This window comes from Anabrus simplex, chromosome 8 (assembly GCF_040414725.1).
Source record: "Anabrus simplex isolate iqAnaSimp1 chromosome 8, ASM4041472v1, whole genome shotgun sequence".
NCBI lineage: Eukaryota > Metazoa > Arthropoda > Insecta > Orthoptera > Tettigoniidae > Anabrus > Anabrus simplex.
The window spans coordinates 233,508,153-233,534,674 of NC_090272.1; the positions used below are offsets into that span (position 1 = coordinate 233,508,153).

At 38.0% G+C, this 26,522-nt stretch overlaps 1 protein-coding gene across 3 annotated transcripts in view; it reads left to right on the top strand.

Moving 5' to 3' along the window:
• The window catches only part of Dora (Dorado), a 641,834-nt gene that overhangs the window by 586,988 nt on the left and 28,324 nt on the right, over positions 1 to 26,522 (top strand). For all 3 annotated transcript variants that reach the window (XM_067152778.2, XM_067152780.2, XM_067152779.2), the window contains 4 exons: positions 1,146 to 1,823; positions 9,316 to 9,492; positions 19,630 to 19,813; positions 19,936 to 20,110. In XM_067152778.2, coding sequence (XP_067008879.2) covers positions 1,146 to 1,823; positions 9,316 to 9,492; positions 19,630 to 19,813; positions 19,936 to 20,110 — 1,214 coding nt within the window. The remainder of the gene's footprint in view (positions 1 to 1,145; positions 1,824 to 9,315; positions 9,493 to 19,629; positions 19,814 to 19,935; positions 20,111 to 26,522) is intronic.

The following is a 26,522-nucleotide window of genomic DNA, read 5'->3' on the forward strand; positions in this document are numbered from 1 at the left end:
ACATGACCTCTAAAATAACAATTTTAGAGGAGGCGATCTGCACTCCTAATGTATTTGTTTCAAAACCTAATTTGGCTCTAGGCCACTGATGCAAGGGCTAATCCCATACTACGGAGGTGACTTTAGAAAGGAAACAAATTTACATAATGTTAAAGAAGAATAGGTTGAGAAAATAAGTTCACCTCAAAACAATATGAGTGGGAGCTCGAGAGGGTTAAGCACTCTCTATCCCAATATGTAGTTTAAAAGATAGAATAAATACAAGTTTCTTTACATTTTAAGGAAGGTTACATAATGGAAAAACTTCGGACCCGCCCCGAGAGTTAAACTGCTGAGCAAGCAAGAAAAGAAGTAATTAATCGGCCATTACCTGGTTGTTGACCGCTGCCGGAGAAAGAGGCGCTTCCCGCCCCCTGCTATGTACTTTACACACTGAAAGATGGAACAGAAGTGGCCCGGAGACCCTAAAATCAGCAGCTTATATACTCTCGCGGAAGGTTCGAGGCGTTAGGGGAATGAAAACACCCTCCCACAAGCACTTTATTGGGTAGGATACAGCAACATATTCAAGTTGGGGGAAGATACATCCGATTGGTCAGAAATTAATAAAAGAAATTCGGGATTGGCTAAATACAAAACAAGGGGAAAGAGAGGGGTATACAGCCAACTTAAACAATAACAGAAAGAAATTTAACAAGAAACAAACTTTTGAAATAAAAATTTCTCCGCACTAGGGTGCACTATTGTTGATCTTCAGTAGTGTCCTCTAGAAGAGAAAGTTCATACTTCTTACTACAAGCAAAACAAAAATACGTCGAAAATGACACAGTTCAAAAACTCCAAAATTTCCAGGTAGTGACATCTTCTGAGAAACTTGAAAGTTTATACCGTCAATAAGGTTCAGACTTCCTCCAGCAGAGGAGTTTCAACTGGCGCACATTTTAAATTAGCGGCGTGGAGGTGTACCGCCCGGTACTACTATTATTATTATTATTATTATTATTATTATTATTATTATTATTATTATTATAGCAAACTCTCATGATTCATCACTGTTAATATCACCCATGAGAAGTCACAGGTGTCAGATGCTGTTGCAAGTAAGCTGTTATAATATCGTTATGTAATGTTTTCTTTGGTTGCAGCATTCCCCAGGTGGAGGAGAACTGCCTGTTGAGAATGATGCTGTACATGAAACTCTGCCCCTGGATCCAAATGGAGGTTTGGTTGCGCTAGTTGAGCCATCTCCTGCAGCAATGGAGATATCTCAGCAGATTCCATCTTCAATGGGAGCACCAAATGGTGCTGTAATGCAGGGCAACATTGGAGGCAGTTCTTCGCCTCAGTCAGTGGTGGTGACGACTGCACCTCCTTCAGCTTACCCTGCACATCCTACAGTGACGACCCTTGCTCCTCTGGGAGTTACGATGAGCGTGCCGTACACTGTTACGCCCTACAGTTTAGCAGTGCAGGGCTTTCATCCGCACCCACATCATCACCCTCCTCACGGCTTTGCACGTCCCGTTGCCCTTCCTCCTCCTCATCATCATCTACAGATGTATCTCTCGCCTCCTGCATTCCAGTATCCACCTCACGCAGCCAACCAGCAGCCGGCCTATGCGAGCATGCCTCCTAATCCAGGCTCTGCAGGTTTGCCTCCCATGCAGTATTATGGTACTGCAGTGACCCTTGCTCCTACCACATCAGCTGCTGTTGGCATGAGGCCTACAGCAGTGGTAGCCAGTGCTGGTGGAGGCCCTCCTCCACATCACCATTTATACCCTGTTACAGCAGCAGCCATGCAGCAAGGCACAACTCTACAGGTACGTGTTCATAATCAAGATCTATTTAATTTTTCTAGTGTTTCAGGGATTATGCCCAAAAGTTGAAATTTTCTGGCTCCTAGGATATCTGTATATATTATAAAATAAAGCTCCTAGTAGATAGATGTCTTTCTGCGATTGTACGGGCTAATCTTGAGAATCATCGAAGAGGTTTTCATGGGGTTTTCAGCATTGTGTAGATAACGTTAGGGAAGGATTGTGTATTTGAAACATTATTCTGCAACAAAAGCGTGCCAATCAGTGGTGATTTTATGAAGGGAGTAAAAGGTAAAACACCCATCTGAGCATTTTCTTGGCTTATGGTGCGTAAACCACTTCCTTCAGGCTAGCAACCCGTCGGAAGGATTGATTGCTTTCAAGTCTTGCAAAAAGTAAAATGCAAGACCGTAACGGGTCACATGGCCCAATACTTGGAAGGAAGATGATGATGATGATGATGATGATGATGATGATGATGATGATGATGGTGCGTAAACCAGTAATTGTATGTGGAAGAATTGTTGAACATAAAATGATCTACAAAAAAGTCCCTGGCCGTTAATATTTACCTGTAAAAAGGTAGTCCTCAAAAATAATTTTCATGTTATAGTTCAGAGAAAAAAATCAACCTTAAAATTATAGACCATATTTTGAGACTAAGCTTGTAATTAATTATAAATTGTTTACTCACCTCAGTAATCTTATAATAACACCCTTTAAAGTATCAAGTCGCCTTTCCAATACCCTTCACGGTATGTAGACTTGACTGGCAAGAAAAGTGGATCACTCAGTAAAAGGTGAATCAGAAACAAATAAACACCAACATAATGAGATGGCTTCCATGTGGGAAGGTTTTAATAGCTAAGAAACATGTATTGTTGGAGGTGTTCTGTATGCACACTGATACATTGAGAAGGTGTTAACAGAGCATGTAATCATAAATGTCACTCCACGAGCTGCTTTTCAACCCTAAGTATTAGGTGCTGATTTCATTGCATCCCCAGGTAAGAAAACCTTCAATACCAGAGCGCATGCTGTTGATGAATTATTTATAGGATTTGGTATAATTTTCGTCACAAGTAACAATATTTCTTCAGTTTTTCTTTCACATTAATTATTGTGTAAAGGTAGTTCTTAGCTAAGAAGCTGCTGCAAGAGATTTGTGTTAATTGAGGATGGACAAAACATTCATTATCCAGCCAAAGTAATAGGGGCATTTGGCAGTACCCAGCTTGCTCTTAAGACGATTCCATGAGTTCGTTACCTCTCAGAGATGATGTGGTTCAGGCTGTTGAAGGTCTACAACTGCCAGAAATGACAGGTACCATGGCCTTCTGGTCTTGCTACACTATCAAAGTCCTGGCTAAAAATCATCTTGAGGAATTAAGAAATATTGCTGTAAGTCTGGAGGCCAATATGAGGTCAAGAAGATCCATTACTTCTGTACTGCTTACTCCCAAACGCCAAGCAGCACAATTGGAATTTGCACGTCAATATTAAAACTGGACTCTAGACCAGTGGTCAGTTGTTTTTAACAGATGAGTTGCGATTTGTCTCTGGTCACCTGATGGTAGGAGGAGAGCATTGTGAAGGACTGGGGAGCGATATTCATCCTGCAGTATCTCTGAGAGGACGCCATTTGAAGGTAGCTCTGTTATGGTTTGGGGTGGTATCAGCTTTGAGGCACAATTTGGAGGTAGCTTCGTTATGGTTTAGGGTGGTATCAGCTTTGAGGCACAATTTGGAGGTAGCTCCGTTATGGTTTAGGGTGGTTGGAGCTTGCCATAATTGATGGAGGTGTTCTGTATGCTCACTGATACATTGAGAAAGTGTTAGCCCCTTTGCCCCATTTGTTGGTGAAAACTTCAGCCTGATGCATGAAAATGCATGCTTCTAAGTCACTTGTGTGTCGGATTCCTTCACAACATCGGGATACAAACCTTCAGCTGGCCAGCACATTGCACAGAGCTCAGTTCCTTTGGCACCTATGGATTTGCTTGGGCAAAATGACCAGCATTGAAATGTTGACACCCACTCTGTAAGATGATGTGGCTAGCACACTGCGGGACATGGAGTCGGTCATCGTTGCCGGGGATGTAAATTCACATTGCTAGTGTGAGGAAGATGGTCAGTGAAAGCAAGGGAACGTTCAGTTGCAAATTATGAAATAAGTCAAGTATTGTATTCTATTTAGTGAAAATGCTGAAATTTGCAACTTTTTGAAAAATATTGTGAGAGGAACTTCCACTGATCTTTGAAGGTGAGAATAATGTGCACACGGCAGCCAGTCCAATGTGTAGTGTAACCAATAAAACACAAGGTTTCAGGTAAATAAATATAACAAAAAATGAAACTATCCAATGTTTTGTTGGTCATTGTAATTTGCATGTATAGTTTAGTAATTATCTTCCTTTTAGTATAAGTGCATGATGAGAAAGGACAAGCTAACAGAGAGACAGCCAAAGGGCTTTGAAAAAACACTGGACTGATGTATGTGCGTCGGTAGAAAACAAATAATGTCATCTACATAAATTGAGAGTTGCTGGCATGCTCAGCTGGTTACTGTTGAAAGATAAGTGAGGAAATCCTGCACTATTCAGAATATTATCTTCTGCATATATTTGTCCTGATATCTTGATCCCAATTTATATTTTTCTTATCAGTGTTCTTCATATAATAACAGGAAGATGCCACATTCATTATAACATTTTGTTCTGGTTAGATAAGAGATAATAATGTTACTGGTTGCACGTCCTATTAACTACTTTGATAGTTTATGGAGGGTTAGATAGGAGGGTGGGTTATGAATCATTTGAGATTTTTCCAGATTTTATAAATATAATTAGAAAATGCTTGAAAAAGATATCATTAAATTAAAAACAGAATGACTTATTGTTCTTGTAAGATCATTAGATTCTGTCAGTTAACACTATTTTACTTTAAGAATGGATGAATATTATGAACAAGTATAATAACGTACGTTAAAATTTTGTGTACGTCGTCTTAATTGTTGAGAGGTTTGAACTTAGGACATACCCCTCCTGTCCTTCCTCCCTCCTTATTGGTAAAGCTAGGACTGCAACTCATCGTCCCTGGCTCGTTTACATGTAACTTTCTGTTTTGCCATGCTCCAGTGACATCATCAGCTTTTGCAAAACTCAACTTGTAGTGTTTTATTATTATTATTATTATTATTATTATTATTATTATTATTATTATTATTATTATTATTATTATTATTTTAGGGGGTGTTTAATCAGTATTAGTGAATTAATAAATTATATAATTGAATGGACTTAGCAATGTTTCCTAATATGTGACTTAATTCAGTACAGTGAATAGTAGGGAATCTTTTAGGTGTGTGTGATCATTGAGGTTATTCTGGTTGCTTTTTTCACTATGTGTATTTCTATTGGCCCCTTTGTATTTAATGATAATAATAATAATGTTATTTGTTTTACGTCCCACTAACTACTTTTATGGTCTTCGGAGACGCCGAGGTGCCGGAATTTAGTCCCGCAGGAGTTCTTTTACGTGCCAGTAAATCTACCGACACGGGGCTGTCGTATTTGAGCACCTTCAAATACCACCGGACTGAGCCAGGATCGAACCTGCCAAGTTGGGGTTAGAAGGCCAGCGCCTTAACCGTCTGAGCCACTCAGCCCGGCTGTATTTAATGATTTTCTATTATATTCTAAATTTAATATTTTAAGATCTTTGCTGATATCCATGAAGTGGAGGGCTATATTACCGAGCTCGATAGCTGCAGTTGTTTAAGTGCGGCCAGTATCCAGTATTCAGGAGATAGTGGGTTCGAACCTCACTGTCAGCAGCCCTCAAGATGGTTTTCTGTGGTTTCCCATTTTCACACCAGGCAAATGCTGGGGCTGTACCTTAATTAAGGCCATGGCTGCTTACTTCCCAGTCCTAGCCCTTCCCTCTCCCATCGTCGCCATAAGACCTATCTGTGTCGGTGCGGCATAAAACAACTTGCAAAAAAAAAAAAAAAAAAAAAAAAAAAAAAAAATGCTATATTCAAAAAGCAAGGTTTTTAAAATAGTATTCAGAAGAAGCAACACATTACAAAAGCAAATCAGTATATGCAATCTAAATAAGACTTTTTTTTTCAAATCAGGAATATACAAACTGAAATGCCAAGAACTAAATTCTAATCGGCAAATAAATTGCAATTCAATGTACAATAGGCTACTATCTTAGAGAAACATAATATATAAGCAACTTGCCAAAATGGCTTTCGTAAAAATAAATCTACTACCACAGCCTTCATTAACTTTAATGAACTGGTGTACAAGACCTTAGATGGGAAGACAGCATGCTTAAGTATTCTCTTAGATTAAATGAAAGCTTTCTATATTGTTGACCACAGCTTGTTTTTAGAAAAGTTATATATGTTTTGAACCATATCGTATCACGGTCCAATTGAATTGATTTAACACTGTGAAACATTTTTAATTTAGCGCTAAGGAACGAGCTTAAGAACGCTGGGTGACCATGAGCATAAACGTGTCGAACCCATAGCAAGCAAGGTGTGGGGCTTTTTCCTCACATGAACCAAGGCAGGATGCCGTAATTTTACAGGTGTAAACCCCCGTCGATGGCTTGGGTATGCGAGTAGAAGAGAGGGTCAGCAAACAGCATGCAAAAGACAGAGCAAGAGATTTTAAATCGGGGAACTATCGAACGTCAGGGTGTCCTCTAACGCAAAATATCCAGGTCTGGAATCATTTGAATTCAATCCCGCACATAAGTCACAGAGCAATATCCCACAGATCCATGATTAGGACAATTCCTGTTTATATTTTCGAAGTAGATTGAGCCATTATATGCAACATACCCTGTCCTGCTTAGCCTAGCTCAGCGGAGACCCTGTATGCATATAATGGCGCCCAACGTGGGGAACCATTATATGCACCATCCCCTGTCCCAGTATTGTATGACTGGGCAAGTTGGCCGCGCATTCAAGGGGGCGCAGCTGTGAGCTCGCATCCAGGAGATAATGGATTCGAACCCCACTGCCAGCAGCCCTGAAGATGATTTTACGTGGTTTCCAATTTTCACACCAGGCAAATGCTGGGGCTGTACCTTAATTAAGGCCAATGCTGCTTCCTTCCCATTCCTAGGCCTTTCCTGTCCCATCGTCGCCATAAGACCTATCTGTGTCACTGCGACGTAAAGCAAATAGCAAAAAAATAACCAGTATGGTATGATATTGTATTGTATGAGATTTTAGTTAGACATACCTTTTAGACCCCTTTGTTTTGGACGCACCACGCAGCGTCTCCGCTGAGCTAGGCCTCGCAAGGACGGGATGGTGCAGTATGGAGTCGGGGAATGGCATATAACTGGCTGAAGTCATTTCTAGGGGATAGGAAACAGATTGTTGAGATATCATGTTCTGATTTGAGCAAAAATGAAATTAGGAATGTTTATTCGTGTACCAGAAATAAAGACCATGGTGTTCCACAAGGGTCAGTTTTAGGGTTGTTATTTTTAATGTGCACTTACGTTTCTCGACAACGGGTTCATGCAAAGAAAACTTTAAGATGCTTTTAGGGTTTGGGTGGAATGCGTATATTGCCGAGAGAATTTAACTTGCAATTATGTTTAATGTCTCAGTTGACAGATAAAAGAGGAGGCTGTCTGTTGCCAAAAGAAATTGAAAATCTAAAACGTAGTTTTTATGAAATAAGGCAAAATTTGTGCTAACTATGTGACGCCACATGATGGTGCTGTGTTGACTCGCGGGCTCAGTTGGAGGTTAGCTGTCGTTGTAAATACATCGTGGTCGGTTGTATGGAACAACTAATTTAATAAGTAAGTATCATTTGGAGAGATCCTAGTTGAATACTTAGCATCAACAAAGTTTCTTGGCTTGTGGATAGATGAATCATATAAAGTTTATAGGGAAAAAACTTGGTAGAATTTATTTCATGATAATGTCTTTGAAAAATAGTTTTTAATCTTAAAGCTTGTTGAATAATGTATTTTGCATATGTCCATCCTCTGCTAGCCTGTGGTATTATATACTGGGAGGGCTCACGAGGTAGAGAAGTCATCTTTAAATTGCAAAAGAAAATAATTAGAGGAATGGTTGGTGTTAGCAGAAGGACAAGCTGCAAGAAATATTTTAAACTCTTTTCTATTTTACTATTACCTAACCCTTACATTGAACCATAAGGTGATAAGGTCCAGTATCTTCCAAGCATTTGTATATATGAAAGAGAAAGTAATTCACCATATACTCAGATGTACATAGGTATAAGACTAGAAATGGACACAGTCTGTACATAAAACTGCACAGAACTAAGCTGTTTGAGTTAAGTTCGAGTTATGCAGAAGTGCTTTTGTTTAGTAAATTGCCAGACCATTCGAAACTTCAGACAGAATTATTCAAATTTGTTTGTAACCTTGCTTTTTATTCTATTGAACACTTAGCTCTCAAAAATTAACATATACTGTATATCAAAGTTTTGTTTATTTGTACTGATTGTATATTTTTCTTTTTCTTTTTTCTTCGTTAGTGTACGATCAGTTGGATGAAGTAAAATACAATGCCATTTCCACACCAGGTACAAAGAATGCAAAAGTGCAGTTAGCGACCACAGACACTCAGCCTTCTGTGAGCCTTCAGAGACATCAGCAGTGATCTTAAAATATTACACATTGATAATTACAGAAAATCACTAAATATAAAGGAGGTAATAGAAATACACGTCACCAAAAAGAAAAAGGAAAACCAACCAGAATAATAACCTCAGTGATTTTCTCTCTCTCTCTCTCGCTCTCTCTTTCTTTTTTTTTTTTTTTTTTTTTGAAAGAATCCACACTATTCACTGTACTAAATTAGGTTGCATATCGGTAAAGCACAACAAAACAAACTCCATTTAATTAGTTTATTAATTCACTAATGCTCATTAAACTTCCCCTAAACCATATGCAAAACAATTTAAAATAGAAAAATTATAATAATATTGATAATGAACTAAAAGTACAGGTTTGCAAAGCCAGTGGCACCACCAGAGGATAATGGAACAGAATATTATTGAAAAAAAAAAAAAAAAAAGTGTCCTTCTGTTTTAATTCAATTTTTGCATCCGGGAGATAGTGGGTTCGAGCCCCACTGTTGGCAGCCCTGAAGATGGCTTTCCGTGGTTGCCCGTTTTCACACCAGGCAAATGCTGGGGCTGTACCTTAATTAAGGCCACGGCCGCTTCCTTCCCACTCCAAGGCCTTTCCTATGCCATCGTTGCCATAAGATCTGTCTGTGTGGGTGTAATGTAAAACAGAATTGTAAAAGAAGTGTTTTTATTAAATTATATTTTTCCAGGTATTTTCTAATTATGTTTCTTCTACATTAGTTTTGTCAGACTGAGAAACTTCAGAGTTATAGTTTATGTCAGTATCATGTAGCATAAATTCAATGGGATTTTCAAGTTTCTAATAACACCTGTTTGTTGTCCCTGTCCATTAGGTGACTCCATCTGTGGTAGCACAGGGGCAAATTGCTGTGATGGCTCCTGTCCCACAGCAGCAGCAGCCTCCACCCCAGCAGGGGTTACCTCCTCCGAATATGGTATCTGCACAACAAGTGCCAAATGTGCCGTCTGTATCAGCCATGCAGTCACAGGCAGCACGTCCTCAGCAACAGGTACACAACTCCTTACTCATTACGGCTGATATCTCTGATGATGTGACGCTAGTCGGAGGAGCTAAATGGTTAGTCCTATTAAGAAATGGAGCACAGGAAGTGTATTTCAAATTTATTTTCCAACTAAAAATTTCATGTAAACACAAACAGTTTTCCAGAAAAATATTTCAAAATGCGTTTTGGCGCATGTTCAGTCTGACAAAGATATAACAAGAAAGATACACAATAAAAATAGGTAAACGATATATACCTGTTGAAAGAACACTATAGTTCAAAATGCGTCTGATATTAGATAGAGATAACCCTTTACTGTCCCACCGTCGCCGTAAGGCCTATCAGTGTCAGTGCAACGTAGATTAAAAAAAGATGGCAAACTGTTAGTCTTGGCAGTTAACCCTTTGGATGCCGACCCATAATAGGTCATCATATGCATAGAATGCCAAGCATGTTTCAATGGATTTTGCATAACCGTCTCAGTTTAAAAGATCGGTTAATTTTGGCATGCGAGCTTGATATACTCCAAGGAATATGGAATAATGTGTGCAAGATATAATTACAGTAGAACCCCGCTTAACCGAAATGCTCTGGCAAAATTGTATTTCAATATTTTGTTTTTACCCTCCCGTTCTTAGCCGTTGGTATTAGTAATTCTCTTGCTATATGTGCTGAGAGCTGCTAGGCAAATCCTATTTTTTATATCATGACTTATACCAGAATGCACATGTAGCACAAAACAAAACAAAACAGTTTTTCTTACCATATAATTCATTTCATGATACATTTTTTCTTGAACAAGCAGGAATTATTATTATTATTATTATTATTATTATTATTATTATTATTATTATTATTATTATTATTATTATTATTATTATTATTATTATTATTCGTCATGAAGATTGTGTAGACTGTGGTTAATGTTGCTTCAGTTGCGGGAGTTTCATCTTGTTTACTGCTCAGACTACACTGCAGCTTCTATTAGGAAACAGGGAAGTCCAGCGACCCTTCTCCATTCATATTTTTCTTTCACCCAAGGTCATTCCACTGACCTTGCGGTTTTATACTGTAGTTCCATTGCTTTTCTTACCCCATTGCAAAATAAATGGTTTCACTATTTCAGATTGCTTTGCGCTTTGTTGACAAAGCCACGAATCAACACCAGCTGATGTATTGTTGATTAAACGGCGGCGCGACATAGCTGCACACCAGCGCTGCACCAAGAAAATTCAGAAAAAATCACTGATTTTATACAATGAGTGACATTAATGTTAATATACAGTATGCACCTTTGCTTAACAGAGTTTATGCATTTTTATTTCGACAAGAAATTAAAACTTCTTACAAGGTTAACCTATTAAGAGACCCCAGTATAAAATGGCTGTACCAGAACAGACTTAACGAACTTACACAGATGACACCAGTTAGTGACAATGTGGAAATGGAGTGGTCTAATTTGTGTTCAATTTTAAAGCAGTCTGCTTTTGAGAGTTTGGTAGTTAAGAAAAAATGGCAGAGGAAAAAGGGTTTAAGAATCTGGGATGAAGAGATTGAAAAGGTTATTTCAGACAAAAGAAATGCTTATAAAATTTTTTTGTCAACTGGCAAATTAGAAGATAAAATAGAGTATCACCACAAGAGAGCAATAGCAAAAAGGGAAGTGCGGAAAAAGCACAGAAAGAGTTGGGAAAACTTTGTTTCACAACTGGAGACTGATATAACAAGACCACAACCACAGACCTATAAAATACTCAAGAAACTAAATAATGATGTAAAAGAAGACATACGCATTAATGCAATACCTCTAACGGAGTGGCTCATTTATTTTTGGAACCTTTGGAGAGGTTCAAATATTGAGCCATTTCTTCTGCCAACATCTCCTAACAAGTCTTCAGAAACCATTACACTCGAAGAACTGGAGCTAATACTAAAAAAAACTTAGAAATGGAAAAGCATCTGGAGAAGATTCAATAAATGCAGAATTATTCAAGTATTCCAGTGACATCTTCAAGCAAAGATTTCTCAAATTCATCAATTTAATTTGGAATGGCAACAGACCACCAGAGAATTGGCAAAAAGCTATAGTTATTCCTCTTCATAAGAAGGGCAGTGTGAAAGATTGTGGAAATTACAGAGGGATAAGTATACTCAACTCAGGTTACAAAATTTACTCAAATATTGTCAGAGAAAAATTATTCAGGTATTATGAAAATGTGATTGGAAATGAACAACATAGATTTCGAAAGGGACGCTCATGTGCTGATGCTTACTTTACCTTGAAAATCTTAGTCGAAAAACGCAGGGAATTTAACTTGGAAACTCACATAGCATTTGTTGATTTTAAGAAAGCCTTTGACCTAGTTAATAGGAACAGACTTCTTAATATCTTAGCAGAAGATAATGTCCCACAACAGTTAATAGATAACATACACAACATGTACAGTGACAACCTTATTGCAATAAAGTTAGGTAATCATCAGACTGAATGGAAACCGATCAGCAGAGGTGTGAGACAAGGTTGTGGACTTTCTCCTTTGTTGTTCATAATCTATATGAACAACATAATACAGGAATGGAGGCATGAAAGGCATGGATCAATCCCAGTCAGCAGATATCTCACACATCTAGATGCCATACTCTTTGCCAGAAGATGATCTTCAGTGGTCAGTATTTAATCTCCAGAAAGTCTCTTCAAAATTCGACATGATCATTTCACCACAAAAGAGCAAAATAATGGCCTTTAAGGGGAAGGACCCTATCCCGAGTAAAATCTGTTTAGATAATAAAATTTTGGAAAGAGTGAACGAATTCAATTATCTGGGATACAATTTATCTTACCAAGGGGAAATTGATATCTCTGCAAAAATAACCAAATTTACCAGAACAACAGGAATCATAAATCATATCATGAAGCCATCTCTTGTCCAAAAACACACTCGCTTACGTGTTTATAACACTTTAGCCAGACCAACGCTTTGCTACGGCAGTGAGGCATGGACAATAAGAACTCAAGACATTTCCAGAATTACAGCACGTGAAATGACATTCATGCGCAGAACAGCAGGCTATACGAAATGGGATCGTATAAGAAATGAAGATGTGCTTAAGGGACTGAATGTGAAATCAGTAATCAATTACATCTATGATTACCAAGAAAACTGGAAACGTCATGTTCAAAGGATGGAATCTGGAAGACTACCAAAGGAGATCCTACGCTATCAACCAAGAGGACAGAGATCTATAGGACGTCCAATGAAGCGATGGAAAGAAAATGCAAGACCGTAACAGGCCACATGGCCCAGTACTTGGAAGGATGTTGATGATGATTATGACATAACCTCTCCTGCCCAAAGGCCAACCTCACCTTCCTGAGATGAAAAAACCTGTTCCCAGCCCTGTTGACAGAGTCACGGCGGTATAACCGTTACATCCATTATGGAGGAAATGCTGTGATTTCAGCTAGTCCATTAGCTGAGAGGTGGCAGCTCCACCAATGGTCTTACTTCCTTTAGGCTAGCAACCCGTCGGAAGGACATTTGATTGCTTTCAAGTCTTGCAAAAAGTAAAATGCAAGACCGTAACGGGTCACATGGCCCAATACTTGGAAGGAAGATGATGATGATGAAATATTTACCATCTGTTATCAGAAAAACGCGTCAACCGAAGTGGCTCCGCCCCCTTTATTTAGGATAAATGGGGTTCTACTGTATTTTGTAATTAAAAAAAAAAAGGGAAAAACATAATTTGAAATGAATTAGCACATTGTTCACTAAATCCATAGTGACCAAGTGTAGATAATTAATCTCAACTCTTATCTGGGATCATGTTGTTAAAGTAGGCCTACTTTCCAATTTATGTATTAATTTCCAAAAACATGGAACATGTAGAGAGAAAGACACCAACAGTGTAACCTGTCAACGATTGTATATTTTATGAATTTAGAAGAGTAATAGTGATCATGTGAGAGAACTGTGCCTAGTAGCACTATTTGTTACTACAGAACAGTTCAGAAGATAACAAGAACATACAAAATCAGTTAATATCCATAATAAAATGAAGAATGTAAACAGCTTAATTTATTACAAAATCCTCCGTCAGAATTTTATGATAAATTTCATGTGATCATATTGCACTTATGTTTTGGACCACAATCTGGATGCAGGCCTTTGCCACACACTGTTCTTGATCTATGCCTTTTTGATTTGGTACTACACACGCAACAGTTAGACTCTTTTTTTTTTCTTTTTTTTTTTTTCAGGAAGTTTTTGCACGTTAGTAGAAGTACCGGTACTTCCATTTACATCACTCATGCTGCCAGATGAAAGCACACCAGACTGCATATATTCAAACCACTCGCTTCCTAAAGTCTCAATGATTGATGCTGTATAAGCTCCTCCAAAATCTGTATATATAAAATAACTTGTACTGACTGACTGACTGACTGACCGACCGACCGCCGAGCAAAAACTACTGGACATAAAGAAATGAAATTTTGGGGATACATTCATATTAAAAATAAAAGTTTACAGACTTAAAAATTGGTATTTGGAACCTCCTTTAAAAATAAAGGAACATGTATTTTTCGGTTTTCAGAAAATCCCATTAAGGGGGCAGGGGGGAAAGGGGTTGAAGAGCTGTGCTGTTGTCCACCCTGATCACACAATGAAGTATGCACTACCAGCTACATGCTCCATATTCACATGTGGACTGTATGCTATCCAAAAAGCGATGAAATCCATAAAGAGTTCATCCCAAAATGATCCCTTTTTAATCCTGTACCCAACTTCGTGAAAAAATGCGAAATAGTATCGGAAAAGCTCTCCAATAAACATTTAAATGCTTCTGACTAGAGATGGTCAATAAATGACAGCGTGTTACTTTGTTGCTGATATTTTTCTGTCACTGATATATCAGATACTGCAATCTGTAATCTATATTGTGCTTCTGACATGAATAAATAAATAGTTGTATACTTGGATCACGCTCACCGAGCTATGTTGTCTGCTGTAGCTTAAGGTCTGTATCCGTTTCTCATTTACCAGTTACCTATGGCAATATTAAAGGTGCTACATCATACATTTTACCATAGTGTGTTAACGAGCACAGTAGAAAGAATACCTGTCTAGCAACTCTATATGCCAATACCTAGCTCATGTTTCATACGTAGCGGGAATCAAACAGATTACCGGTAGTCCTCAGCTGGCAAATGAGGTATGTTTGAATACATAATATTATTTCCAGAAGTACTTGTCCGATTTTCAAAATAATATGTAATGTTTGTAGATTTAAGGCTGTGTACAAAATAGTGTGGTACCGTTTAAAAAAAGCGAAGTTAGTACAGTGATCCCAGAAAATATTAACGTCATGACACATTATTAGCCCTGTGGTACCATTACTGAAAGTGAAAACAAAATGTCAATATCTTTAACCGTTCACGAGTTATTTGAGGTGGACATAGTCTTATGTATGGGAGGAATCTTTGTATTAAGTTCATAAATTTATTATTTTTAGTCATGTTATTTTTAAAACTACATTAAGTACTGTAAATAATTGGTATCCAGAGACACGAAATGGGTAATCACATTCCGCTTGTTAATTTATTGCACATCATGTTAACAACCTTTTCACGTAGCATTATTCAAACTTCAAATTATAAATGTGAATATTATGTTTCCCACTTCTGATGTCCCTAATCATCCGAAAAATACTACCAGACTTTTTCATCATATCAACTAGAAGTATTTCCATATTGGCTGCCCGCGACAAAAGAGTGACCGTGACAAAAAGATAAAAGTCACAGATATTTTTGTGTCACAGATACGCCTGTCACCAATATTCTGAAATATCGGTTAAGCTCATCTCTTCTTCTGACAATTTGACTATTGTAGTTTCCTTCTCAATTGCTTGATAGCGCTGTATACACATGATGCGCACTGTGTGTCGAAAGTATCTGTATTCAGTTCCACGATCCCGAAGGCATTATGTAGATGTAGATTCCCATAGGGAACCTGAAATATTTTTTCTGAATGAGTAAATTTATAATACCAATATTGTTTCCTATGGGAATCAACATCTATATCATCTGATCAACAGGCAGGCATCAATTTATGACAATGAGACAGTCTCTCATAGTGCATTGGCACTGCCGGTGGCTCCAATTAGCCTATGCAGTGGCCTCTACGGTATGCACTAGCCATGCGTCTTGGTGGGTGTGCTATTTGCCAACTGATGAGCCCAACTTAGCACACTGGGGCTAAACGCTGGCAACCAGGAATGAGTTAGCTGGAAAATTTATAATGCCCAATAACAGACCAACAATATTGGTATTATAATCCCTAAGGCAAGCGATAAAAATCTATATCTGTTATCGATCACAGCAAATGGCGCTGTAGTGCACAGTAAAAGTATGTATTCGGTGCTGCAAGAAAGATTCTAATGTGTAAATACTGTAATGTTTGTATTACGTGGAAACGAAAAGATATGTGCTATAAACACTGCAGAGAATCAGAAACACACACAAAGAAGAAGAATGAAGCAAATGAACATAATTCTAAGCAGCAAATAACAATCGCCGATACTTCGCACATCGCAAGGAAGTTAAAAAGAGATAGAGAGCAATTTGTAGTAGACACAACAAAAGCATTCATGTAAGCCAACATTCCTCTTGCAAAATTGGTTAATCCTGGCATGAGGAAGTGGATGAATATAAAAGGAAAGATAAATAATACTGTCTTCATTGTTAAAATGTGACTGTATTAGTAGGCCTATTCTAAATAAATTGCCTAGTTGAGTAGTAATAATGTTATTGTTTTTACGTCCCACTAACTACTGTTACGATTTTTGGAGACGCCGAGATGATGGAATGTTGTCTCGCAGGAGTTCTTTTACGTGCCAGTAAAACTGGTGACACGAGGCTAATGTATTTGACCATCTTCAAATACCACTGGACTGAGCCAGGATTGATTCTGACAACTTGGGCTCAGAAAACCAGCACCTTAACCGTCTGAGCTTTTCATCCCTCGCTGGGGAGCACCAGCATATCCATGAACATCTTCCAGGGCTATGTGGCTTTGCAAAATGCAGTGAAAGCACATCTGGTAGAGGAGAAGAAAGAAGGCATTGTTAGTGAAGTTTTAGGAGGTTTGATAGAAGGCCACAGTGAATTTGCATCCCAGTGTTCGCAAGCATTGTGGTTTCCGACGTCTAATGTGGACAGCAAGAGGAGCTTCTTTGCTTACACAAAGATATTTTTTGGCCATCGCCCAACTCTGCCTGCTGATAATGTTGAAACCATGGTTAGTTTATACTTTAGAGGAAAGTAATTCAACATGTAAAAAAATGTAGGCTATGTATAAATTCATATTACAGGGCAGATCACCTAACTTCATTTCGATGTATCTGTGATGTATATATTTATTTCTACAACATTTTCTCTCTCTTTGCGTTTAGGCCATCTGTGGACCACGGTGCTTGTGTTCTAGCTGTGTTTTTGTCTTCGTCTGCCCCTTTTAGCCTACTGGATTGTGTTCTTAGTGGCCTCTTGAGCCTTCCTGTTGGCCCAGTATTCCTTCATTTTCTCGCTGAATTCTTTCCTGCGCTCCTCTGACCAATTCCCGGCTCCTTTGTGGCTAGCTGATGTAAGGGATGTTAGGAAAGGTTTAGTTTTGACCATTAAACGGTATGCATTTCTGTCAGTAATGGCGGCTTGATTAATATTAAGCTCTGCAAGATCTTTGTCCACTTGTTTGGTCCAGGGGAATCCAGTAGCTTTGCCTTTGTTAGCAACCTTGAAGATCTTATGGGATAATCTATTAGGATCCATTCTGTATAGGTGTCCATAGAAAGTCAGACGTTTTCTCCTGATGGCATCTATGAGGTTTTCTTGATGCTGGTAGAGCTCATTGTTGGGTTTGTACCATCGCCTTCCATCTGGTAGGATCCTTGGCCCTATTATTCTTCTCAGGAATTTCCGTTCTTGCACTTCCAGGGCTCTCAGTGGGGTTTTTTTAGTTAGGGATAGGCATTCTGCTGCATAGAGGACTGATGGTCTGACTACTGCATTATAGTGTCTCAGTTTTACATTCTTTGATAAATGCTTTGAGGCATACAGTTTTCTGCAGCCATGGTAGGCCTTGTCTAATTTGATTCTCCTTTGTTCAACAACATTTTGTATATATATATATATATTTTTTTTTAACATTTAATAACAAGTATACATTATACAAGTTCATTTTAAAAACGCTTACCACAGAATTAGTTAGATTTACCCCATACTATAAGCAAGATTTCACAAGAAACATCGATCAGTATGGCAATTTATTTCACTAAATACGTACCGAAATAGTGTAATTATTAACACCTAAATCAGCAGTTTTATTTCCCCAAAAAATAAGGCCTTTAATCATCCAAGCACGTTCTCATACCCTTCCTTTCCATGCCTACATGGGCATTCATGGCTCTCGTTACACCCGCATATTTAGTGGTACAAACGTAGAATCTGAAGAGGAGAATCTAAATATCAATGGATACTCTTCTGATTTACAGTTTTGTAATTCTTTATCATAAAATGCACACATCATTATAAATACTGCTGCAAAACGTGTTATGTCCAATAAATGACTTTCAAAAGTGAATTTTTTTAAAGATTTCTTAGTTGAACATAATATTTTACCACTTTATAAAAGAAGTTACAGTTTTTTGTGGTTAATAGAAATTCATTCTACTCGCATGGACATAACGGGTTTTGAAACTGGATGAGTCAATTGTTAACTGTGGTTCTAAGTGGCCAAAATAATCTGTATAGTGTCACCTACCGAGAAGCAAACTTTCTGAAGTGGTGCCATCTAAGTGGCCTGCCTGCCAATTTCAGCATTCTGATTTGATTGTGCTGCTGTCTAGCAACAGAAGCAGAATTCTACTGTCCAGATACTGTGGCCAAAGGAAATTATGTAACTGCAAATGAAAGGAAAGATAGGTAGAGGAGTAGAGGAATACCTAAATTACAATGGATGAACCCAGTTATGAACACCATTAAGTCACAGGACCTGAACCGAAAGATAGAAATTAATTGGGGCATTATATGCTTGAGAGAGAGAGAGAGAGAGAGAGAGAGGCGCACGTGCGCACATAGCCTACTCCTGTCAAATAACACCAAGGGCTTAACGTTCTCCATCCAACGGACGAACCATCATATGCCTTCACTCCATGTGAACACTGCAGAGAGGTTTGGAAATCAATTCAGGCTTCTGACACGCAATGTAGCAATTAGAAATTGTATAGCACCACCTCTCCTACCCTGACAGCCAACATTCTGATGGTGACATTTTTTTTCCACCAACAGAACTCGAACCAGCTAACCACAGTTGTTGGACCGATTAGACTTGACACTAACGATCATGACCACTAGACACATGACGAAAAAACAAATTTCACAACAAGTTAAATTAATTAATCATTGGGAACTGCTTGTCATCATGTTCCTAAACTCTACTTTTTTTTTTGCTTCTTATTTGTGCTTTTCACTCCAAATATTTATTACCTCATGAGACGAAGTTGGAGAAACAAAAGTAACTTATGTACTTATGTACTTCAAGTCTTGTATGCTCTTTGCTTATTGGCTGACTGCCGCTTTCTGTGGTACAGAACAGAGTATCTTGTGGTCTGTGCAGTTGATCCTACTAAGGATTTTATCAGATCAGTTGTCCTTCTGGCAGTAAGTTAGCCCCATTTCATATCCATAAACCTATGTCAAATTTATGACTGTGCAAAGCCTCCTCAATAGTGGCTTGCTAAACCTGCTGCCTCCTTGTATGTCATTTAGAAAATATACATAACCACAGTTTCATTAAAAAGTATTTGGTATTAGAAAATTGGGGGTGACTGGAGCAACATGCCTAGATTTTGTAGTGATCTATTTATTTATTTATTTATTTATTTTGCAACATGCACTAAAATACAAGCCATAACGTCTTAATGGCCTAACATCTGCAGAATGTTTTCGTAGGTTTTCTTTTCTCAGTTCTCAGTGTATTGACAGCAGAAACTCAAGATAAATTTGAAGGTGGTTAAAATAATGCACTCTCATTCTTGAGTATGTTGAATTTTGTTTCTACCTAACCATTTATTAACTTTGTTATTCAGGTTCATCGACAGCAATACACTCAGGCACAGTTGAGGTACCTGCTTGCTGCATATCGTGTGGGTATGTTGGCATTGGAAACCTTGGCCCGCAGGGTACACGACGACCGCCCTCAGGCAAAATATGCCCGCAATCCACCCTACGGAGAAGATGTCAAATGGCTTCTAAGGGTGTCGAAGAAATTGGGTGAGTTCATATATTGAGAGAATAAATCTTCATTATTGTTTGCATGTAGGAAGTTTGAAAAGAGGAATTAAAATGTAATTTTTCAGAATTGTGAAGAAAATTAAGTTTATATCTTCTTACAGGAACGCAGTATTTGCACCAGTTTTGCGTTTGTGCTGTCAACAGTATTGTTAGTCCTTTTGTGCTGCATGATGTTGCACTGGAAGCAGCTCATTATCTCTCTCGTAATAATCCTGGACTCATCATGCAACACCTACGGTCAGCACTTACGCCCCTTGTTCAGAAGTGTCAGCAGATGTAAGTAACACTTTTCTCTGTCTAATTTTGCACATATTAATAGTGTATCATTAATAGGGAAAGGATTTTTAGGTGCTAAAAAATGAAAATATGTATTCTTTATGTGTTAAAAATATTAAACCTTTTGATGGAGACTCTTATAAAATGGGATAAAACTAAAAAAACTTGCTTCACTCACTGGGTCAAAAATGGAAACTTCACAAGAAAATTTCAAATTCATTTGTGGAGAAAATGGGGAACTTAAACTGTTTTAGAAGGTGAACTGGTAGACTTGGAGTGTGTGTTACTGATATACCACTTTTGAAGTATACCAGACTGACTATGTTGTGTGGAATGGCAACAGCAGCTTTATTCATCTAAGATGCTGCATCTGTAAGTAAAAGCAACAAACATTCATATTTCACACCATTTGGCCACAATAAATGCATGCTTTAATTGAACTACCTAGCTACTGTAACATGTTTTGCTGCTGATATTTCTTTATGTGCCAGCAAAAATGAATGTTTGCTTAAGTTTCATAAGTTTTAACTACACCAACAACTACTGCATTTACCACTTTTCTACCACTAGAGTTCATATTTTTGTAAATAGATACCGTATTTTCTATTTTCAACACATAGCTCTGATATTTTGCAGTGTTTCCTCGTAGCTCTTTGGAAGATGTTTCATCAAAGTAGATTCATCTGGAGTAAACAGGAAGTTTACTAAAACCAGTATATTTCACTTTTGAGGAATATCAGCCAAAGCCGTACATAAATCTGAATTTTATACATTGCATTTTAAAGGCCCAGAATGTGAGAACTAGGATCCTGGTTGGAAGTAGAATGTGAAGCTTGTTACTGAACAAATGTTGCGTTACTCGAGACTGCTGACCCAATTTTATATATTTTCCCCAAGGTCGGCAATAAAATATTTTCTCATCTGTACTAAAAAATGTCTTTCAACTCATTGCCATATTATTGCAGACAGAAGCTTAAACTTACGTATTTTGACTTTTGGCATTCTGAGCACCCAAACCAGATATACCACAAGGCTGAAGTGAATGCAATCCATAAACCTGGAAGCAACAGACTGAATGTCGCACAGTGTCACTGGGTCTTGGGGGAGATACCAAGATCCTCTTTACTGCAAGTGGGGGTCAGATACCAAGATTCTCCTGGCTCACATTACATCATTTCATCATACACACACGAAGATTATTTTCCGTTTTATATCTCGTCTTCCTCTTCCTTGATATCTGAATGTTGCTTTAATAAGTTACGGGCTTTGTTATGTAATCTAGAATGCTGCTTTGTTCTCCCAAATACTACATCACTACATGAGCTTGGGGAGTCCCTAGCTTCTCTCAGGAGTACAATAAAATTGGATAAACACATATGCAAGCTGAGTTTGCAGAATACACACTGCATTCATGGCAGTGGATGTTTATATTAAGAATAGCTTACTAAAAAAAATGCAGTGAACTGGAAACTGTTAAAAATGTAAAACAATGCTAGTAATAACTGAAAAACAACAATTTATGTATTTATAGAAAACTGATATACCGTATTTACTCATGTATTAGACCCCCCTGGCTTTTTGGGACAAGGGGAAAAAAGTATAATGCAAACGAGACTGCCCCCCCAACGTAATTTGTCAGAGAAGAACAATGATTCTACTTTGAAGCGGGTGCAAGCCTTACTGTAGCTCTGATGACATCATACAAATTTGTGAATAGTTTCATCCGTACGACCCACGCAATGAAAACGCGTCAGAGTCATGTGGTACATCTGTGTTTCATAGTTAAGAAATGTCGCCTCCGTAGCGCAATTAACCCACCGGCTTACCTAACCGTCGAATCGATGGGATGTGCGAGCCTGTGCCTGGCTTACCTAACCGCCAAATTGACGGGGTAATGCAGCGTCCTGCTTTATTGATGGTAAAGGGAAGGTAGTACATTAAAAACTCAAGAGATGGCATTACAATCATTATATCTGAAGGAATTACAATCATTATATCTGAAGGAAGTCTCTTCAGCTATATTAGTCATATTTAGGGGATTAACCGCATAAATTGAAGATAGCATTGAGCTGGTGTCACAGGTAGTCATTGAGTAAGGACGAGCACACGCGAGACTATTACCGAGTAATTTTACTGAATAGTGATTGTGAAGAGGAATGTAATATATCAGAAAGTTCTTCCTGTGGATACGTTATGTGCTTAGTGAAGTTAGTGATAGTAATACGAGTGAAGAAGCGGATGTAAATATTTCGAACGTAAATATTCTGACGCACCGTAAGAAGAAACAGAAAGTTGAGGAGTGGAAATGGCAATCTGCTCGTCCATTGCAAGGTATTCCTACCTAAATGCCATTCACTGGAATTCCTGGGGTAAATCCTGTTTTTCAAAATATCAAATTTATGCCTAAACATATTTTTTATAAATTTCTTATTGATAATTTCTGACAAAGTGTGTGTGATGAGACAAACAGGTACACGAATAGTTGTATCAGTATTGACATGCTTTCTGCATAGCTCATATTTTTCACTGTAATGTAGCACGTTCCATTGAAGTTATTATTTTTTAGTATTTTTATGAAAGTTTGACAATATTTGAGCAAGTAGTTGCAGTGGTATTGTCATTTGCACAGTCTTGCGTGGACCTTATAAACATCAGCATTTAAATGGTAATTTAAAGGTCCAGAACTGATGTTTATAAGGTAAGCGGATGGGTTAAAGCACACATCAGTCATGCTATAAGTCGTTTTTTGTAGTAGTTACGAATGACCACCAGCGTAATGGTGAGTACAATTAGCTGCCGTTCTCGGGGGCCTGAGTTCGATTCCCGGTACCATACTGCCAGGGATATAAGACTATCTGGAAAGTTGATATGCGGTAAAAATGATACATGCAGCTCCCCTCCTTTGGGGGCTGCACAACCTCAGGATGAGGAAACTAGTTTACTTTAGTTAAGAAATATTCACGGTTGTTGCTGTTAATGTAGCAGGCAACATCATTAAGAAAGTGATCGTTTAATATCTCGTAACTCGGGCTAGTATAGCCTACATAATCTTTGGAGAGAAGTAGGTTTGAAACGCGATAAAAACAATCCAATCATAACAATTGTTTTACGTGCCAATTTACCTAAATAAATTAATAATAATAATAATAATAATAATGGTATAGATTTTACGTCCCCACTAACTGCTTTTATGATTTTTGGAGATGCCAAACAGAACATGCCTACTATGCATTAGTAAAAAAATATGGAGGCAACGAACATGTGAAATTAAACATTGTCATAATAAAACGCATTACTGCCACACCTGTAGATATCCATAAATGCGACAAGCTTTCCTGTTATTTATTTTTATTCTTTCCATCTTGAAACTATCCGGGCACTTAGTAGCATACGTAACCTAAACAATGCGGTCTCTCTTATCTCAATTACAGCTGTTTAGGTAAGTCCTGATGAGATAAATGTAGAGAACAAGCATGAAGTACACTTAAACATAAAGGTCTGGCTTTCAGTAGCTGCAGTTATCCAAAGATTGTCTCCAGTCACTATGTATTACATTTGGAAGTACAACTCGTAACATACGCTAGTTATCGGCTGGTGGGTTGGCATGCTTTTTACAGCAAGGCTTTATTCAGAAGGGGTGGCTTCTGCTACACACACACTAACTGAGAATAACAGAGACCATCTCCAGCAACCATTTGCGAATAGATTCTCACTGTTTGGACTCTATAGTCGGGAATAAAACTGTTTTTTAAGTTGCAAAAAGACAAGATATCTAATACTCGCGATTGCCGTGAAGATGACGTCATTTGGAATGACGACAATTCTGTAGCAGGGAAGTTAGCGACACAAGACGGTGATAATTCAAATGAAAGCAGTGATTTAGGTTACTGCTTATCTGACAGACAGAAATGACTGCCATTACTTCTTTTGTATTAATATTGCATAATACATACCCTTATCCCTTTTCTTTTCAGGTCAAGTATGAAGTGAGACAAATCTCTGTAGTGAGTTTTATGACCGGAGTTAATTAAATTTATTTATTGTCTTGTTTTATATGCCAGGACTCAGGCTATGAAGCTTGCTATTCTGTCCGACCATACATACACCTACATGAAGAGTTAAATATACACTAAATTATCTACAGTTTAATATCTTAAGGTATCAATTAAATGTTTTAATTAACCTAATAACTCAGCTATGATCTAATCCTACTATGTTATAAGAAATTATTATTATTCATTAACCAGGTTTGACAGAGTTTCTTAAAGCGGAGGTGGTTTGACATGCTCCTAATTTCAGAAGGTAGGGAATTCCAAATTCGGCTGGCAGCGACTATAAATGATCTACTGTAGCCAGTTGAGCAGTGAATGGGAATGCTTAGTACTGCGGTGGATGATGATCTGGTAGGAATACTAGAAGGTGATGCTAGGTAATGGAATTGTGTGGCAAGGTATTCAGATGTGTTAAGGTTCAGTATACGATGTAACAGGGAAAGAGTGTGTAAATTTCGTTGCTCTCTTAAGCATAGCCATGAAAGCCTACCAAATGCGGGAGAAATATGGCTAAACCTTGGTATATCCAAAATAAATCGAACGCATGCGTTATGTGCCTTTTGGAGCTTGATGGAAAGTGAGGCGTTCAGGTTACTGTATACTACGTCACAGTAGTCGAATATTGGCATTACCATACTTTGGATATGCAGTTTTCTTACATTTTGGGGGCGTAAATCTCTGAGTTTTTTAAGGGAATGTAAGGAATAAAACACTCGCTAACATATACCTGTTACATGATCGTTCCAACTAAGGTTTTTATCCATTATCATCCTTAAGGTTTTAACTGTGTCTTTGAATTGTAACTGAGTGCCTCTTAATGTTACTGAGTGGGTATGGACGTCTGTAAGTCGTGTGTGGGTTTTTGGGTAGCTAAAAGAATACACTGTGATTTTTGGGCATTGATTTTTAGTGCATGGTCATCGGTCCACCTACATATTCTTCCTAGATCGTCATTCATATTATTTATTGCAGTCGGTAAGTCACGAGGATGTGCATGTGTATATATCTGTATGTCGTCTGCGTACACATGATATTGACAATGTTTAATTACTTGTGTTAGTCCTGAAATGAAGATCGAAAATAGGAGTGGCGCTAGCACTGACCCCTGTTATATTCCAGTCTCTACAGATTGCCATGAAGAGAAATTTTCACCTGTAGATACACACTGCTGGCGATCAGAGAAATAGGAATACATCCAGGATAGTGTGCTTTGTGAGAAATTAAGAGCATGTGATTTTGCTATTAGTATGTCCGTGTCAACGCAGTCGAAGGCCTTACTAAGGTCTAGAAGAGTTAAAACAGTAACTTCTCCCTTATCCATAGCTACTCCTATGTCGTTTGTAACTTTAAGCAGTGCAGTAGTTGTGCTATGATTGCTTCTAAAACCAGACTGGTATTTGTCAAGAAGCATATTGTTATTTAAATATGCGGTTATTTGTCTGTGAACTGTTTTCTCCAAAAGTTTGGACAGAAATGGTAAAATGCAAATGGATCGAAAGTCTTTGGGTTCCACGGGATTGTTGGTCTTGGGGAGTGGGTGAACAATTGCATATTTCCAAAGGGAAGGGAATATGCCAGTTATCAGCGAGGTATTAATGATGTGGGTTAGAGTTGGTAGAATTACGTCTACAGAATTTAACAGTAACTGTGGAACAATCTCGTCACATCCTGTTGCAGTTGTCTTCATTGATTGTGCAATTTGTCTCACTTCTGCAGGAGTTACGAGGGAAAAATATAACTGTTCTTCTCCATTGTTAGTATTGCCATTGTGTAGAATTTTGTTAATCGTCTGTTCTTTTGTTGTCTCGTCAATGTTAACGGGTCTTGTAGTAAAGTATTGGTTTAAATTATCCAGTGATAGTTTAATGTCAGCAGTATGTATTTTATTTCCACCTATGCCCATTTTTTAATGAGAGTTAATGAGATGAAACAAATGATGTTATATAAGAGTAACTAAAACTGACTATATTTACTTTATATACTCAGTCCGGTGGTATTTGAAGGCGCTCAAATACGACAGCCCCGTGTCAGTAGATTTACTGGCACATAAAAGAACTCCTGTGGGACTAAATTCCGGCACCTCGGCGTCTCCGAAGACCTTAAAAAGTAGTTAGTGGGACGTAAAGCAAATAACATTATTATTATTTACTTTATATGTAGGCCTAAAAGTCATCTGTTCACTTTTAAATTTAGAAATACTGCCTTCCAACAAAAATAGCCTGTAAAACTCAGAATACATTCATACGTTCATTAAAGAAAAGCATTGAATGTTTACATGTACAATTTATAGCTCTTTATAGCCTAGAAGTCATGTGTTCCCGGAACAAAATTTGAGGTTATTGCCGAATCCCCCTCCCCAA